Source organism: Tympanuchus pallidicinctus, unplaced genomic scaffold (assembly GCF_026119805.1).
Source record: "Tympanuchus pallidicinctus isolate F22 unplaced genomic scaffold, pur_lepc_1.0 scaffold19, whole genome shotgun sequence".
NCBI lineage: Eukaryota > Metazoa > Chordata > Aves > Galliformes > Phasianidae > Tympanuchus > Tympanuchus pallidicinctus.
The window spans coordinates 10,146,061-10,165,063 of NW_026294710.1; the positions used below are offsets into that span (position 1 = coordinate 10,146,061).

At 40.6% G+C, this 19,003-nt stretch overlaps 1 protein-coding gene across 3 annotated transcripts in view; it reads left to right on the forward strand.

Annotated features, from left to right (window-relative positions):
• Positions 1 to 19,003, forward strand: part of DMTF1 (cyclin D binding myb like transcription factor 1) — a 27,343-nt gene continuing 8,340 nt past the window's right edge. For 2 of the 3 annotated variants that reach the window (XR_008206267.1, XM_052681020.1), the window contains exons 1-12: positions 1 to 168; positions 4,989 to 5,105; positions 5,617 to 5,736; positions 6,603 to 6,697; positions 7,437 to 7,551; positions 10,419 to 10,495; positions 11,699 to 11,856; positions 12,630 to 12,662; positions 13,819 to 13,928; positions 14,869 to 15,097; positions 16,778 to 16,929; positions 18,444 to 18,659. Coding sequence is in view for 2 of the 3 variants with exons in the window: in XM_052681020.1 (XP_052536980.1) it covers positions 4,997 to 5,105; positions 5,617 to 5,736; positions 6,603 to 6,697; positions 7,437 to 7,551; positions 10,419 to 10,495; positions 11,699 to 11,856; positions 12,630 to 12,662; positions 13,819 to 13,928; positions 14,869 to 15,097; positions 16,778 to 16,929; positions 18,444 to 18,659 (1,414 nt within the window). In the remaining variant the exon portion in view is untranslated. Of the gene's footprint in view, positions 169 to 4,988; positions 5,106 to 5,616; positions 5,737 to 6,602; positions 6,698 to 7,436; positions 7,552 to 10,400; positions 10,496 to 11,698; positions 11,857 to 12,629; positions 12,663 to 13,818; positions 13,929 to 14,868; positions 15,098 to 16,777; positions 16,930 to 18,443; positions 18,660 to 19,003 lie in introns of those variants that run through there. The other variant, XM_052681021.1, reaches the window with a different exon arrangement.

Below are 19,003 nucleotides of genomic sequence, written 5' to 3' on the forward strand. Positions count from 1 at the left end.
GCGGGCCCTTCCGGCGGGCTCGCTGGCTGCCTGCGCCTTGCCCCGCCGCCGCCTCCTCCTCCTCCGCCTCCTCCTCCCCCACCGCCGCTCGCTGCCGCTCGGCGCCTCCATCCTGGTACTTCGGAGTCTCCATCCTGGTTTCTCAAGTGCCCGGACCCAAAACAGGAAGTAAGCGCGCGGGGGCCTGCGGGCTGCCAAAGGCCGGGAGCGGCCGGGCCGCGGGGAGGTGGCGGCGGTGCGCGGGGCGGGCCGAGCCGAGGGCGCCGGGAGGAGAGAGACGGCCACGTTCTGACCCCGCGCTTTGGCCGCGGCTGGCACGGCACGGGCAAGGCCGCGTCGGGCCGGACCGGCCTCAGCCGGCGCCGCCGCCCGCTGAGAGGACGGGAAAATGGCGGCGGCTGCGGGCCGGGCCCAAATGGCGGCGCCGGCGGCCGGAGCGGTGGCGCTGAGGCGGGCGGTGAGGCCCGGGGTTAGGGCCGCGCTTCTTTGCCAAGGCGGTCGCTGCCGGGCGGCGTTTGGGGGCGGGGGTGCGAAAGTGAGGAGAAGCTGGGGAGCCCCATGGCGCGGGGGTCGGGAACGGGGGCGGTACGGGCTTGGTGTTAAACTTCTTTCGCTTTATCTCGGCGTCTGTAATAAAGGACAGCCTGTGGGAAAGCCTTTAAAGCGCCCAGTTTCCCTTCTCTTCGGCAATGGTTGGGGTATCGTAGAATCGCAGAATGACCTGCGTTGAAAAGGACCATGGTGAGCATCTAGTTCTAACCCCCCTGCTGTGTGCAGCGTCGCCAGCCACCAGACCGGGCTGCCCAGAGCCTAAGCTTGTGGCTTTTATCTGCTCCATTTCGTTATTTCTTGTCCGGCGAAGGTGAGGAAGTTACTCGAGGCTTTGAGTGGGCTCTGAAATGTGTTACTCTGTCAGGATCAGGGTTTGCATCCACGAGCAGGACCAGGCTTCCCAGTATCACCGTTACACACCATGGTGTCCATTCGGGAGGAGCTTTTCCTTTATTTCTTTCTTTTTTTCCCCCCCCCCCCCCTTTCCTTTTGAGATGTCTGTATTCTTGAGTGTGTATTCAGGCACAGTGAAGTGTGTTACACTTCAGGTCTTTGGCTCACACTATTTGTGTGTTCACCATTGTTTAGATCCACCTGGCTGTTGTAAGTAATACACCAAAGTAATCTAAAAAATCCTTTTTGTTTGCCAGCGCTGCTCTGGCAAGAGATGCAATTAATTCCTTGATAGCATGGTTAAAGTCCAGCTGCAAAAATAGAAGATGTCTTAGCAAGAAGGTGGTTGCTTCTACTTCAGAAGCAGCAGCAACTTCATGCTTGCTTTCTGGATGTTTAATAGAACTGTTGGACACGATCTTAAAGGATCCCTTCCAACTTCATATATTCTATGGGGATAGCTTTAAACTGAAAGAGGGGAAGTGTGAATTAGATGTGAGGTTCTTTATTAAGGGGGGGTGGTGAAGCAGTGTATGCCTTGTCCCTGGAGGTATTGGTCCCTGGGCTGCCTGGTCTAATCACAGAATCACAGAAACACCAAGGTTGGAAAAGACCTACAGGATCATCCAATCTAACCATCCACATATCACCAATAGTACTCACTAAACCATTTCCCTCAACATAACATCAAGATGTTCCTTGAACACCTCCATGGTGATGGGGGGCAACCAGCCTATGTCAGGAAATTGGACCTAGGTGGGCTTTGAGGTCCTTTCTTTCTATGATTTTATGAAACTTTTACCACATGTCTGTACTGTTTCTTACCATTTCTAACAGCCCCTCCATTTGTGCAAACTAGTGCTGTGTTTGTTCACCTGTATAACATAAAGCAGCAGAGCTGTGGTTTTATCTCATGCCTTCTACAATTAGCATCCAAAATTTGATTGTTATCCTAAATTCCTGCCTCTTTGTAATGGTGAAAAAGTTGATTGCTTAATGCTTCAAATGAAACTGGATTTACATGAAAGAAAAGTAATTCTTCTAGTACACCTCAGTCTTAGGAAGATTCTTATCCATACACATATTTGTGCCTCAGGGCTGTTTCCTGTTATTGAGAAGGGGAGGCACTGTCTTGTTTTGTTTTGTCTTCCCTTTTGAAACAGTGCTAACTGCACTTTGTGTGCTTTTGACATTTAATCATGCTCAGTGCTTTTTACGAAAATATCAATGGATAGGCTAGCACTCATGGAGTTCTGCCAAATGTAAATCAGTGTGCATCGATGTAAATGAGAACAGTTTGTCCCATTGACTACAGCATATTCCCATTTTTGTGAAGGCCTGCTTCCTTAATTACCGCAAATGAGCAGAACTCAATTGTTCTTGCAGAACTGCAGTCTCATGTTGATACAGTTTAATAAATCTTTGTGTATGTTGAACTCCAGTCTCTGGGTCCTTGTATTTGATATCTGTGCAGTTTGGTCCCCTTCTTAGGTTCTTGCTGCAGCTGTTGAAATCAGTTCCTCTTTGACTTCGATTTAGATTAGAGTGGAACCCATGCAGTGTGGGAAGAAAGTTTTGTGGGTTTTATTATTTATTTTTTTCATCACATAATAGCGTAAGAGAATTGGCTCTAGTCAAACAGCAACATTTCCTGATTGTGCACCAGAAGTGTTGACCTTACAAAAGCTGTGCTATGGAATACAGTAAACATTCAGGTTTTATTAAATAGAAGATGTGTGGTGTTCTGGAATGACATTGTTTCCATTGTGTCACTCTTGAGTGAATGCATTGAAATCCCAGCGCATCCTTTGTACCAGTGGGAACGCTCACTTCAGTAGCTGGAAGCCTCCTTTAGTGTGCTTTAATTCTTGCTTCATTCGGAGTTCAGTGAAATATACTTTTGGCCTGATGTAAAGAGCACAACCTTTTATGCAATTGCTTTTTGAAATGTTAAAAGATACCCATCAGTTCACAGAAGAGATAAGGTTTGGTTAATAGCAAGGCATTGCGACAGAACCTTGTCTGCATGGAAGAGTATTGTTTCTTACAAGCAGTTAATTTTCGTAGCCCACAGAACAATTGAGCCCATCTGCCTGATGAAAATGATTAAGAATTGCAGAAATTATGTATTAAAATGTATATACAATTATATAAAATAAACTTTGTTATTTTCTGCCTAGATCTGCTGTTTGTTTTTTAAAGCGGATAAGAACTACTGTATTATGTAGTGTAAATCAACATTGGTGTTCTATATTAAAGGATTCTTGTGGGCAAAATATTCTCATGTCTCTTTAGTTGTGCACTGAAACCTATTTAAAGTTGTCAGGAACTGTGTAAAGTTAGCTTTGGTAAGCACACCCAACAATCTATCAAGGCACTATAAGGTGCTTATTAAATTTGCATTTATTTCTCGACTGTTAGCTTAGAAATAGAAAAATCTTCAGTCTTCACTGCGTTTCATTATATCCATCCACACTGTTAATGCACGTGTGTTCAGCACTGTTCCCTTTCCCCACAAGCTAACGCCCTCTTCCAGAGCATAAAATTAATAATAGATTTGTATGTCTAAAGAAAGCAGTGGAATCCAGGATGAAGAAACATCCTGAGCCACACATTTACAGTAAAAGAGCTTCTTTTACATAGAAAGCAGTGCATTTTCAAACTGGTATTCACGTATTCTCAGTGATGTTCTGAAAATAAGGTGACTTTTGGAAATGAAGGGACTGCTTGTTACAGTCTCACTTATTTAAAAACAATTGGCTGTCATTAACTTTGTTGCTGACTCTTTCGTTAGCGGATGTGTGGCTGACGTGCAGGTGTACAAATCAAAAGGAATTTGCATGGCCCATCCCAGAAGATCTCTCTGGTGGTTCAGCATTATCACATGGCCTCGGCTGTCGACCTGCAAGAAATGGCAAACCTGGAGGTCAAAGCAGCCACATGAGGGCACTGTCACCAGCAGCACTGTTGTGCTTTCTCTGCTGCACACCCCATAAGCTTCAGGTGGTCCCCTCCTATATCATACTGGATGGGTCTCCAGCATACGTGCTAGTTCTACTGTTACGCAGCCGGAAGCCAGTGATCATTGTGAAGCCTGGAGATTTGCAGGCTGTTTTCTGTTCACTTGTCTTGTAGATTAGTGCTGGTGTCCATTAGTTTACCTTATATTTGTGGATTTAAATCAATAAAAAAATAGTGTCCAACAGACCCACTTGGCTTTGACTTCGTGTTCTATACAGTGAGTTTTTTCGTGAGGTTCCAGCTGATCTATTTAAGCTGATTTGAATTTTTTTCACTTAAGTGAAGAATTTGGCTCTTCCTCCCTTTTCACCAAGGCCCAATTACATGTGTTATTCAGGGAAGTTGACATGTGCTAAACATGGAGCGTCAAACACAGAACATGATTCTGTTTCTTGGAGAGCCTGCACCTGCTGATTGGATGAACCACTCTTGGCAGAATGGCAGAAGGTTACAAAAGCATGAGTTCTTCACCTTTTAGAGTTAAGGTTTCCTCTTCTGCTTCTTAACAGTCAGTGCTTTGGCCACGCAGCAAACATCACAACTAGCCTGCCATGGCTTTGTCCTTCTGAGAAAATACTACAATACTTCTGTAATCTTTCATGCTGGTGATTATCTACAGCCAGATTTTCTGATGCTTATGTTTGTTCTTTGGTGCAGAGGAAGCACTAGCAGTTATTTGTATGCGTGGAAGGAGAATCAAACTTTGCACCTTAGCACTCTGTAAAGAGCTCAGCTATGAGCAGTGTGAGTACAGAAGTATTTCTCAGTGTTGATTGGCTTTACAAGGTTATGTAACAGTAAAATTAATAAATGAGAAATGTTACAAATAACAAAGGGGCAAATATTAAAAGATGCTGAAAAGCAACAGCTTAGGTTTCCATTCCAAAGATAAAAAGAACAACAAAGTAGATGGAGATTTGTCATTCTCTGTTGGGTTTCGATGGGCTGTTTGAGAAAAAGGCAGCAGCATTATGGGCAAGGTGGCAGTCTGAAGGAAACTAATGTGTGCTTTGCTCTTTCAGGTTTGAGTATGAGCACAGTTGAAGAAGAGTCTGACACAGTGACAGTAGAAACAGTGAACTCCGTGACTCTGACTCAGGACACTGAAGGAAACCTCATACTTCATTGCCCTCAAAACGGTATTGAATTGTATTGCACGGTATTATTTCTTCTTTTTTCATTGATCTTTCTATGATTCTTGCCTGCCTCCAAATCAGACAAGCTATTGGGATTCTGCTTATCGTGCTGAGATTAATTCTGTTTCAGTTTGAAGAAGGATAAAGTGTCATACAAAGCGTAAACCCCAAAATTTTGTAGGTACGTGCCTGACAAGGCTATAGCTGCTCTCATTTATTTTAGTGGAAATGTGTTCTTTGAACTGAGCACACACACAGAGTTCCATGGGCTTAAGTGTTTTGTTCTACAGCAGAGATTTGAAGGATAACGATCTCTGGAACTTATGAAGAAAACTTTATGGAATATGTATGTAAACTGTTACTGCCCTAACTGATGTTAAGGTCCTGGGCAGTAATAAACATCTCATACAGCCTCTCACAATTGCTTCTGCTTTTTGATTTGGTCATTGTCCAGTTTTTCTCAAGACCTTCACTTTGCAGCCATAAAGGGTCCCATGTATGTTTTTGTTGCTAGAAACTGATGAAGTAAACTCTGAAGACAGCGCCGAACCTCCCCACAAAAGGCTTTGCTTGTCAGAGGATGATCAGAGCCTTGATGACTCAGCTCCCTGCATTTCTGTTGTTGCAGTTCCAAGTAAGTTGTTTTAAGTTGAAGCAGTTGTTTCTGTTGGTAAGAAAGTTAACTCTTTGGATTGTAAACTGAATGTCTTGTGTCCAGTTTACAAATTCTGTTAACACGTTTATATTTTTTGCCTCTTAGAGTCTTGGATGTTTTGCAGCAACTTGTATCTACAGTAGAATGGGGAATGGTTTTAAGCTGAGACGGGAGGTTTAGGTTAGATATTAGGAGGAAGTTTTTCACACAGAGGGTGGTGAAGCACTGGCACAGGTTGCCCAAGGAGGCTGTGGATGCCCCATCCTTGGAGGCATTCAAGGCCAGGCTGGATGTGGCTCTGGGCAGCCTGGTCTGCTGGTTGGTGACCCTGCACACAGCAGGGGGTTGGAACCGGATGATCATTGTGGTCCTTTTCAACCCAGGCCATTCTGTGATTCTATGATTCTGTGATTCTATGATTCTGTGATTCTATGATTCTGTGATACTGGCAAAAAAAATCTGCCTTATAGATGGAGGACTGCAGTTACAGATGTATTGTTTAAGTGCCAGGATAAGAATGCTACCAAAAAGTTTGAATGGTGTCTCTGAGTAATTGGAGAATCCTGAAGATAGGGCAGGAAAGGAAGCATTAATATAATAAATGTTGTATTTACATGTTTCCAATTGGTTTTTTGGTTGTATTCATGTGAAAAGCTGAAGGTTTCTGTGCCCATATTTAAGTTTTATGAACAGAAAGAGTTGATAATCATTGAGATCAACAATTAAATACCAAGTAAGGCCTCTTTAAAATTTTTCATAATTAAGGTGGCAATTGGTCAGATCCCTATAGCATGCATAAAAATGTTACAGAAGTAAGGTATATGACTGACTTTCCTATTCTGAAGTTTCAGAAAATGATCAGAGCTTTGAGGTGACCATGACTGCTACTGCTGAGGTAGCTGAAGATGAGATTAACGAAGGAACTGTTACTCAGATTCAGGTAGAGTAAAACTTCAGAATTGACCTGTTTTGTGTATATCGTTACAGAAATGGAAATGAAAATGGAAACAACAAGCAGAAAAGTCTTACTAGATGAATAAGGTTACTTTTAGTATGAAACTGATGCATTTGAGAGCAGGCCTTGCTTGTAAACATTACGTAACAGTGCAGTTGGATCAGAGGTTATTCACGTATAACTGCCCTCCCTAAAAGCACTACAGTAAACAGTGATAGATGTAAACCTGCATGGCTAATTATTTGCTCTGTGGTAATCGACACAGAAGTAAGACAAGATTATCTGTTATTTCTGCTGTTTTGTTTGTTTTTTTTTTTTTAGTTATAAATTTAACTTTATAAAGAGTTAAGCAGGTTTGACACCAGTCCTATTGGTCATGCTCTGTTTTCATTGTGAGTGTACCATGTTTAAAAAGTCTGTATTGGAGAACTTGGTTACAGTCCTCTTTCCACCAAAGCCCATGATACTCTTTCTATTCACTATAATTTAAACAGTATGAAGACTGCTTAATTCCCACAGCATTTGTCCATTAAGATGCTAAATCTTACTTTACGTCTTTCAAGAAGTGAGTTTACTTTTAGTGCTATATCTGGTACTTTCTGAGCATTCAACAGGGTAACTAGATGTGATGGTTTCCTTTTCCTTCAAGTTATGCCTCCATATTAGATGGGAAGTGATAGAAAGAATGGAAGATTTCATGCCATTTCATTCTTGTCTCTTCAAGATTCTTCAGAATGAACAGCTGGATGAAATCTCTCCAATGGGCAATGAAGAAGTGTCAGCTGTTAGTCAAGCCTGGTTCACAACCAAAGAGGATAAGGATTCCCTGACAAATAAAGGTAGGGCACTTAAATTCTCTGTAGGAATGTGAGCTGTTCAAATGCCCTTGAGAATATTTTGCAGGTTGCATAAAGTAACCTCTGGGTTTTTTAGTGTAGATACTTGAGAAGACCTGTTCTAAAACTGCAGAGAAATGTAATGCATTAAGTCTTCACCATCTCTCTTACACTTTGTATGCAAGAAAGCTGGGACTCCAGATACACTTGGAAGGGAAAAGAGGCTATCCTTGAAGTGATCACAGTGCTTCTAGTGGCCGTGTAGAGAACTGCTGTGGGTAGTGTGTCTCAGCACAGATGGGGCACGTGGCTGTGTGTTGGCTCCATTTGCTTGGTTGGGAGATGAGAAGCACCAGTCACAGGGTAGGTACTTGTGAAAAAATTAGTTTCTGAACTTGTGCACAGATTGATTCTGAAATATACAGTGCTACTCCTAAAACTACCAGCTGACAATATTCTTCCCTTTCCAAATGCATGTAGCAGTTCAGCAGTTGCTGAGCTTCAGAGGTTTGATGTTGATTCTTTTTTTTTGTTGCCTAAGCAACTTATATCATGTCAGATGAATACACCTCTCCAAATTCCTCAGTCTTTTCACTGTTTGTCTTATCCTGACTTTACTGCTTTGCAGAAAAAAACCTCTCTTCTATCAGTTCAAAGCAAAATCCCTTATTGTTAATAAACTTGAGGGGAAGACAATGATTTTCTCTCACAGAAGCAAACGGTCCCTTACACAGTGATTTCTACTCCAGAGCGTGCTGAGTCTGTGAAAAAATATGGATGAGGCATGAAAAGTCTTGGTGTTGGATATGGAAAATTAAGAGGAAGGGAGCCAAGCAGTGCTGTCCATGTCTGTTATACTCACTGTCATGTTACTGCAAGTAATGTTACAAGCACATTACTACATTTCTGTGCTCTGGGATGAGAGAGAACAGAGATTACCATCTTTTCAATAGCTAATGGTGAATGAATGGAGAGTAGCACACTCTCAGCTCTGACTGAGGGAGCAAATACTGGTGATCTGGCAGAAAAATGGCTGCATGTGGCTTGGTGACCTTTTATTTCATGAGTATCTTGCAGAACATGTCAGAAACTGTGTTTGGTCCTTTTTTTTGTAGCTTTCTCACAGCTACATCAACTGACATCACAAGTGGCATCTTACAGTTGTGGATGAATGAGGGCACTAAATGTAGTGATTTTAATTAAGAGAAATAGCATGGGGAAGACCTTTCCAACGAAATATTGTGAAACTATACTAGCTGAGACTCTTCTGAGGTCTCCATGAGATCAGCTGTGGAGGAATCTCACTGCTTATCTCCTCTTACACGAGCTGGAAGTTTGACGTGTTGCTTCAGCTTATAACAGTCTCCCTTGTTAAGAACGCCCACAGGTCTTTGAGAAAAGAAAGCATGATAAGCTTTGCTCTAAATGTACAAACATGAAGTACAAAAATAGACTTCCTTTCCTAAAATAGTAGGGTGTTAAAGGTTATTCCATGTAAAGAAGTACTGTGTCCCTTCAGAGGTCAGTTCCGGTGCTTTGATAATGGCATGAATCACAGCTGGGGTAGTAAGTTCTGCCTCTGCAGCTTAGGAAGAGGAGTTTGAAATCGTCATGCACAGGCAGGAGTTTTCTCTCATCAGTTTGAACAGAATTAGTAAAAATACCTGTACTTTGAATTTAAGTAAATAGTCTTTTGGTGTGTACTGCTTCTCAGCTCTGGTAATTAGCAGGCTGAGAAGGAAGTACCATGATTTCTCTGAGCAGAGATGGGCAGGTAGCCAGCACTCACCAGGATGTAAACTGGGTCACCAGCATGATCTTAATTAGAAGTGATCATTGCTATTAAGTATGTTATGAGGGGAAGAAGAAGAAGCTCTGCATAAATTCAAGGGAGGAATGTCTTAATGTTTTATTGAAACCAATCCTTGGAATTTTTTCTTTGAATAATGTGAATTGTTTTTACTTTCAGAGCTTAGCTGACTAAGGGCATAGACATGAAGCATAACATCTATTTTTATTGATTTGCCACTTTTATTTGGAAAATAAAACACTCGACATGAGTCTTGCTTTTGTCTGTGGCCACTGGATTACTATTCCAATGGAAAAAAAAAAGAATGCCTCTCTGGAAGGCACTGGTGGATAGCACTGCTCACTTGCTGGGGAGCAATAGGGCATGTAAGAGAAGTCCACACTGCTGCCAGTTCCCAAAGTAATATTACGAGTTATATTTTAAGTTCCAGCTTTTGGAATCATATGAGTGCATAGTAATTTCTGTCAATTTCAAGACAGAATCTTTCTAGTTTTTCACATTCCAGGTTTTCACATGTCTACTTTGTTTTTGTTTTTGTTTTTCAAGTTGGGTATTAGAAAGAATTTCTTCACAGAAGGAATGGTAATGCATTGGCACAGACTGCTCGGGGGTGGTGGAGTCACCATCCCTGGAGGTATTCAAGAAGGGTGGAGATGTGGCACAGAGAGATGTGGTTAGTGGGCATGGTGGGGGTGGGTTGATGGTTGCACTACATGGTCACAGTGGTCTTTTCCAACCTTAATGATCCTGTGATAGTTTTGTTTGAAGAGAGACCCTGAAAACATGAGCTGACAGCACATAAAGAAATCAGTGTTATTTTCAAAAAATAATGGTTTGGACGAGGCGTCTGACTTGCTTGATGTAAATATTTCTTGGCAGTTGACAAGTCACTAAGTATCATTTATCAGTTCTGAAATAACATCTGTTTGAAGCCAATTCTAGTTAAAATACCTAAAATTACTACTCCTTTTTCTTTCTTAATTCGTTTGCAGAAATGAGGGATGTGTTTTCTGATACATTGCTTTGCTGACTTTCACTTCAGTTTCATTTCTATTTTAAGGCCATAAGTGGAAGCAAGGGATGTGGTCCAAGGAAGAAATCGACATTTTGATGAGTAACATTGAACGTTACTTAAAGGTATGTGTTAAGAGTATGTCATCTGCCTGTTGGTGTAGCTATACTGCTACTAGAAATCAATTTCCTTCAGCACTTTACAGAACGTGCTCTACATGATTCCCATCAGTACGTAGTAGAAACTGTCATTACCTATTTGAAATACATAAGATAGTTGTACCCAACATTTAAGACTACAGAATGAACATTGCAAAGATAATTTTCCTTACTAAGTGTTAACTTCCAGACTTGATACCATGTCTTACCTGTTTTTACAATGCTAACAGGATATCTGTGTGCTTTCTTACCCTTAATATACCAGCATCATAATTCAGTATAGAAATAGGCATGCAGTTAACATGCCAACAGTGATAATTGCCAGAAAGTCACATTTGTGGTTGGCTTACAGCTGAGAATATTTGAGTTTACTTGGTATGTGCAGCTACAAATCTGTAGGCTGAATATTACAGGTTCACTATCCTTTATTTGTGGATTAGAATATCTCTGAATTCAGTTTTCATTGGCATAGAAATCCTTGCTGCTGGTTCTAGCAACTTGTGCCTACCCACATCTGTATTAGAATTTCTGCCACTAAATCATTCATAGTGAGTAATACTCTTCTAAGTCTAGATCAATGTTTTTAAGCCTCTTAGGTAACTGAGTTACTGCTAATTTGTCTGATTGATACCTTCCCATTTATCTTGCTTCTTGTTTTTTGGAAATGTAGTACTTTGAATAAATAAACTGTTATGGGTTTTTTGTTGAAGCTGAGATGAAGCAAAAGCTTTCCTTTTATAATTAATTCCATTGGCTTTTTTGTATTAAAATCTGCTTGCAATTACCATTAGAAGAAGAAGAGTAGGTTTTACATCAAGAATATCTAAAGTTAAGTAACAAGTTGTTAGAGAACTTTGACAGCTTTGCCTTGTATGACACCGAGCTAATTCTGTTACGATGTTCAACTTTTGATAATAAAATATGTTGGGCAGATTTTATGTGGAGGAAGGTTAGAGCTTCAGTGTCTGCCCAAGTTTCAGTGTTAAAAGCCAAATGTTCAAGATTTTTATTTAAAGCAGCTGATTTATAAATACTCAGTTAAAATCATGGGCTTCCTTATTTGGAATACCTAGAAAACTTCATAATGGTATGCGAAGCTTCAGTTCTTAAATGTTCTGCTTGAGCTCTAGGAGTCTTCATCTAAGCTTTTTTTTAAATACTTTCCTCTAGGCCCGTGGAATAAAAGATGCCACTGAAATTATATTTGAAATGTCAAAAGATGAAAGAAAAGATTTCTACAGGACAATAGCTTGGGGTCTGAATCGGCCTCTCTTTGCTGTTTATAGAAGAGTTCTTCGCATGTATGATGACAGAAACCATGTTGGAAAGTATGAAAACCTCTAATGCTGCATGGTTTTATTGGTATGAGTAGAGTCATTTGTTTAATGTTTGACATGTTACGCATGACACAGAAGATACTAGCCAAACAGACCCAGCTCTTCCTGATCATAAGTGACCTCTGCTGAATTCTGCTTGAACAACCGTGATAATAGTTAAGTTGATGGTATCCACAACTTAAAAGGCAGACTGCAGAGGGGATTCTGATGCAATTAGAAGACTTTGACACAAGCATGGATCTGCTGAGGTATAGTTTCTTCCTCAAACTGTGACCTTGAGCTAATTGCTCTTAATCCGTCTGTAAAGCAGTGGGTATGGGGCCATCTGGAAGTGCTGCTAAGGACGTGTGGTTTCAGTTTTTAAAGATGATTGGGAAGTAAAATATCCCAGTAGTGGGTTTTTTTTATTGATTCCTGCCTTATGCTGGTTGTATACTGAGACCGAAAGGAAAGAAAGTAGTTGATTGCTTCAGAGATGAACAGATGACGTTCTAATTGTGTTTTTTTAAAGTGACTTCACTGAGAATGGAGATTTTCAGTGGCAAATGAGAGAAATTTTAGACCAGATTGTCTTAGAAATGCCCTGTCGTGGTAAATGAAATTGTTCTTTGAGTTTTCTCCAGGCATTCTGTCATTGTTTCTTAGAGTTGAAATTCTTTAATCTTCATGGTAATTAAAATTTACTGTGTGGTTAGTAAAACAAAAATATTTGTGTTGTATGCTTTCTGTTTAAAATGATGTCTTTTTGTTTACTTGTTTTCTAGGTATACACCTGAGGAAATTGAAAGGCTTAAAGAGTAAGTCTTATTAACAGGGTCATATTGAGTACCTTGAGTGGTTGTAACAGGTTGTTTTGTTGTATGAAATCACTTGGAGTCGCTTATGAAGTCAGGTGTAAATTTGAGTTCTTCACCTATCAGAAAGTTGTGGCTGCTAAATTAATCTGAAGAGAAATCAAATATATATATATTTTGATTATTTTTTAGTGTATATTCAAGACTTAAGTAACATGCAGTAAAGCCTGAAATAAGCCTTCTGCTGAAATGAGTCATGTTTCAGATTTTTACAAGCACAGTGAAGCTCAGTTGTGGTTGTGTTTGTGAAAAACAGCGATCCTTTTCTTCAGGAAACTCCTGCAAAGGTTGTTTGTGAAGAAATTCACTGGTCACGGGTAGGATTTCCCTATAAAGTATGAGAGAGACGTAAATTGTCAATAAGGCTTTTTTGGTTTTGTCATGAACCCATTAGATGAAGAGAGAAGGGCAACAGGCTTAATCTCCTCTTAGAGCTTGAAGAAACCAGTTTGAAGAAACCATGCTGGGCTGAGGGAAGGCAGAGGGTTCATTACATTGTGTTGATAGATTTGTTTAGGTCAGTTTAGCTGGTTTGTCACTCGCAAGATGCCTGTGGCTCCAGTGGTGTCTGGAACACTCATGGCTCAACATGTTAAGTAACCCTATATTGTGTGTGGCAGGAAAATAATAGTTAAAATTATGAGTATGATTTTGCAGTATTTTGCCTCATTTAACTTGTAGCTTGCCTGGATTTCGATTAGGCATTACTTAGATTTCTCAAGCAGTTTCTATACCACTTCAAAAAAAATCAGGGAACCTGTGTAGAAGGGATATTGCATGTTTGTCTAAATGTTCATACTGTGCTTATGCAATAATTATGCTTCACAACACACCTGAATGACAAATAGATAATAAGTTATAGATACTTCTTTTAAAAGCAAGTATCCTGAGGCTGAGCTGTACTGCTGAAAAGATTTCTAGTGATGTACAGAAAAATTATCAGTGATAACAGAAAATATATTAAAAATTCTGTACAGTAGTAACAAAGTGACTTCTCATTCTGTTTTTAAGTCTGCGAGGTGCACATTTTTCCTACTTTTGTAGACAGTTACTTTGGTCTCTAAACGGATATAGTGCTAATAGGCATGTTTCTCTTCAGACTGAGAATAAAGCACGGCAACGACTGGGCCACAATAGGAGCTGCACTGGGGAGAAGTGCTTCTTCTGTAAAAGATCGATGTAGATTGATGAAGGATACCTGCAACACAGGTGAGGTAAATGCCAGTCAGTGACACATTCCAGTTAGAGCTGTCCCGTCTCTGCCTCTGTCAGTAACTGATTAGATACAAGGAAGAAATCCTTCATTATGAGGCTGGTGAGATACCAGAAGGGGTTGCCCGTGGAAATTGCAGGTGCCCCATCTCTGGAAGGGTTCAGAGCCAGGTTGGATGGGGCTTTGGCAACCTGATCCTCTGGATGGCATTCCTGCTGGTGTTAGGAGGTTTGGTATTTGGATCTTGGTTCCTTCCAACCCAAAGCATTCTGTGATCCTGTTTTCAGATGTGTGAGTCTGGGCTGAGTGAGTAAGGTGTGAAATCTGGGGACCTTTTTAGAATGCATTTAATATAAGTTTCTGCTGTTTATCATCTTAAATATCAGTTCTGCAGTCAGTTATCCATCATGTTTATGCCACTAGAGCATATTTTATTGAAGTGGATTAAAAATACTTTGCCTTGTATTGAGTGTTTATAGACATACACTTTATGTCTTTATGTCAATTAAGAGACAGGAGCACTTAAGGAGTAAAGTATTGTTTATTTTGTAATTTACATATTTAAATGGAAGAAAAAACTTCATCAGACCTCATGTAATTATTGTAAGCTAGAGTTTCACATGTTGAATTTACTTCAACTCATATAAGTCATGTAGTTTGGACCACTTTGCTCTGATATTTTGATAAGTTCTGTGTGGCTTCATTCATCCACAAGAAGAGAGGATACAACTTGACAATAGCATGGCAAAAATGGATGATGAACCCTAACCCTATTAGTTAAGAATGGATTATGCTGTAAATTGTTGGTAAATGAGAACAATCATACCTTCTTCACAAGTCCACACTTGGATCTGGAATACGATGTTAGGTGATGTCACAGATCAGAACAGAGGTCAGCTGTTGCTGGTTAAGCTGGAGGGCTTTTTTCTCTTTCAGGAAAGTGGACAGAAGAAGAAGAAAAGAGACTAGCAGAAGTAGTTCATGAGCTAACTAGCACAGAACCAGGTGACATTGTCACACAAGGTGTATCATGGGCTGCTGTAGCAGAACGGGTCGGAACACGCTCTGAAAAACAGTGCCGCTCTAAATGGCTCAACTATCTCAACTGGAAACAAAGTGGGGGGACTGAGTGGACCAAGGAAGATGAAATAAATCTGATCTTAAGGTTTGTTATTTTAGTTGCTTTTAAAGGTTCGGAATATGTGATGCTAGCAGGATTCCATTGGGGTCCCTTTTGCTGGTCTCTTAGAGTCTTAAAAATTTTAGAAGCTTCCAAAAGTCACTGCTGCATTTACAGTTCCCAGAGATTTATTATTGAACATATTTTTTGTTTTTTGTTTTTTTAGTGAATTTTAGTGCTCGTGAAAGGTGTCAGATTGAAAACCCTGGAGACTGAAGTCTTCTTTATTCCACAGAACAGGTACAGCACAGGCAGCGACCATGCAAGCTTCCCACACATTGCCCCACCAATGCGCTTTAACCCTTAACTGGAGGGTAGTTCAGTCTCCCTGCCCATTCAGTCCTTGGCCTCTCTGATGAGATGACCAACAAGGGTCAAGTGTGGTGGTGGTTTCTGTGATGTGGACATCTCGTCTACAAAGAACTAAACTGAGACTGCAAATTAATTTCATGTAGGCTGACAAACATTGATTGGATTTCAGCATTTTTGATGACTCCATTTGAACTGGCAACCTGGTAGTGAAAAGCTCAGTAACTTTGGAAATCTTTTGCTCTCTCCAGTCCTCCTCCCATTTCAAATGCCTTTAACTCAGGCTTTTTAGCCAGTGGATTTTTATGGGTTCATAATTGGGGGTGGGAATAAAAATCCTGGGCATATAAGGGAATCTAAAAATTATTTACAGAGCACTATTCACTGATTTCCTGAATCTGTTTGACCTGATCTCAAAATGAGTAACCTGATTCTGCATTTCAGTATGTGCTGGCTATAATTCCTAGTATTTATGCACAAATGGTATCTTTTTAACTCTGCAGTACAGTCATCCTTCAGGATTGGTTTTGGTACCTTTTTCCTTTTTTTTTTTTTTTTTTTGTTTCTTTTAGCTATCAATATTCAGTATCATTGCTTGATTTATGAGGAGAATTTAACTTTTACAAAAAATCCTTTCCCTTCTTGCTTTTCACCTCTCTTTCATGTGCTCCAGGTACAGATGAGCAGGAGGCACTTCAGAGATGTTAACAGTATTCAGACAGGTTCTGGTAGAATCCAGTGTTGTGCGTAACGTCTGCCAGAACTGTGTGGAGACTGCTCCTTTCCTGGAGAGCCTGATGGGATTAATTTATGAGGAACCATTTAATATTGTAGCTAATTTCATCTTTATCTACTTTGGCTAAGAAGCATTTGAGAGGAGGCAAAAAAAAAAAATAAATAAGGATGGATGAGTGTTATTTAGGAGAAAACAGATGTAAATGTAACATGAAATTAATTAAGAGTTTAGAGTGAATCTCAGGAAATATTTCCCACTATGGAGATGTGTTTGAGGAATGATCTTCCAAAGAATAAAAGACACAAATGCCATTGTTTGTAATGCCTAACAATAATCTGAATGAAGCCCTAATGTGTATGTAATAAGGAGAATAATCCTGCATGGCAAGGAGATGGACTGGATCATCTAACAGGTCTAGTCCATTTTCTGTTGTTCATGATTTTGCTTGACCTCTGGCAGCGTGGAGCCTTGGAAGCGTATGTCGATACATGAGCTCTGGCAGACTATTCACTAGCATGCCATTTTGCCTCTGTTACATGTGACAAGACCAGAGATGTGCAACACCTCTTCTGGTCCGGAGGGTGGTTTCTAACAGGTGAATGTTTTCTGTATCCTGTCAGGATAGCGGAACTTGAAGTTTCTGATGAGAACGACATCAACTGGGATTTACTCGCTGAAGGATGGAGTAGTGTCCGCTCACCGCAGTGGCTTCGCAGTAAATGGTGGACCATCAAAAGGCAGATTGCAAACCACAAGGATGTTTCATTCCCTGGTAATGTACTAGTTGTGCACTTTCCTGAAAACTTCTTTCACAAGCATCAAAGGAATAAGGCTGGATTTTTTTGTCTACTTAAAGCGTTGCAGGCTGAAGAGCACATTGCTTTTTAGGCTGGAAGTTACCAGCTCCTTGCCATCTACTGGCTAAATTGCACCCACTTCCAGTCCCTTGAGTGTTTCTGTTGAAACAAGCCAAATAGTTGTATACAACTGTAGATTTTACCAAGTCCCTTATCTTTGTTTTAAGTGAGAGCACATAGATAAGCAGATCAGCTGGCAGGTCACAGCTGATGACAGTCTTTGGTATGTAGGGCAGCGGCCCCTTCAGTTTCAGGAGGATATAGATTTGCAGCCTAGCAGTGTCACCTCAGATTAGGTCTGTTGCGTTTGTCATTTTAAAGGTAATCTGTGTTGGCTCTGTGTTGACTGCAGCGAAAGGCAAATCAGTTACTAGCTGTACAGTGAGAAAGGCTCATCAAGGTTGGTCTCGATGATCTCTGGAGGTCCCTTCCAACCCCCACGATTCTGTGAAGAGTGGAAGAATTGGGATTATAAAGCTCTCTAAATGTCTCACTCATCACTTTCACTCTTGGTCAAAGAAACTAGAGCCAAAGCATATCTCAGTTGCTGTGAACTTCCATTCAGTCCTTCTTTTCTGTTGCAGGGTGAAGAAAAAGGTCAGAGAAACATAGAAATTAGTCATATTGTAATGAAAGGTGTAACATGATGGGAGGATGCAGTTGAGAGGGTGTCCCTGTTACACTTAGTATGGTACAAAACGTATGTTAGTAGATAGTTGTATCAAATAGTGGATAATATAAATACATGACTGAATCCACAAGATCTTTTCCTATTTCCTAGATGAAAAATGCTTGTGCTGTCAAGAATGGGAGATGAGTAGCATTTCCCTCTGTTGCATGCTAGAAAAACAAAGACCACAGCTTTGTCACTTTGTTTATGTCAACTGCAGAGGGACCAAAGTGGTAGTAAGGGAAGATAGGTGGGTGGTTTTATTGGAGTAATGGGCCACTTTGTATGCAGATTGTAGTGCAGCTGCTGAGAGATTAATTCTGACTCATGATCCCTATTGCCAGTGACAGGTCTGTCAACTACATGAATAAATCCAATCCAATCTTTTGCAAGATTGGAGGTTTACTTCTTCACAGAAACATTGCCCAACTAGTGGTACAACATTTAATTGTAGCTTGGCAAGGTACTGTGAAAGCTTTTGAAGAGGTCTAAAATATTACGAGCATTTCTTCCTTTTCCACACATGATGAAATATCTAGGTTCCTTGAGAAATTCAGGCTCACCCCAGTAGGTAACTATAAATGAGTTGTATGTATGTGCTGACTTTCTAGTTTAAAATCTCTCTGAATTATTTAGGTTCCAACTTCAGAAGGATTTGGTTGTTTTGTTCTGTTTTTTTTTCATCTTCGATAAATGTCACATGCAGCATTTCAGATGCCCTTCTTCAACATACTCGAGCATGAATATTCTTTCTTTCAGTGCTGATAAAGGGTCTTAAACAACTGCATGAGAACCAGAAAAACAATCCAGGGCATCAGCTTTCAGAGAACAAATCTGGAGGTGGATTACCAAACAGTAACAACAGTTCAGGGGTTCAGCACGTGCAGATTCGAGTGGCTCGCTTGGAGGAGAATGCAGGGAACACACCAGGCCCTATGACAGCTTTGCAGATCCCAGTCCAGATTACACATGTCTGTAAGTAGCTGTAATGCACGACTTGCTGTCCTCTAATGAAAGTAAAGCTTTGTTATGTTAAGAAGGTGAAAGAGGAGTTAATTCTGCTTTGGTCATGACATAATTTCAGATAAGAATTCCTGGGTTCCGTTTACCCATTTCTATCTTCGTTAGGCATATTTAGCTACAGCTGTGAAAATAGGAGCCAGACATGGCAATTGGAGTGCCTGCACACTTGGTCTCTCTCTGCATGGATAGAAGAGCGTGCTGTATAACATGTTAGTTGGAAAAGTCTCTTTTGAAAAGGCCTTTTGAGAGCATGCCGAAGCCTCTTAAGGAAAATGCAGTAGATATGTTTAATCTTC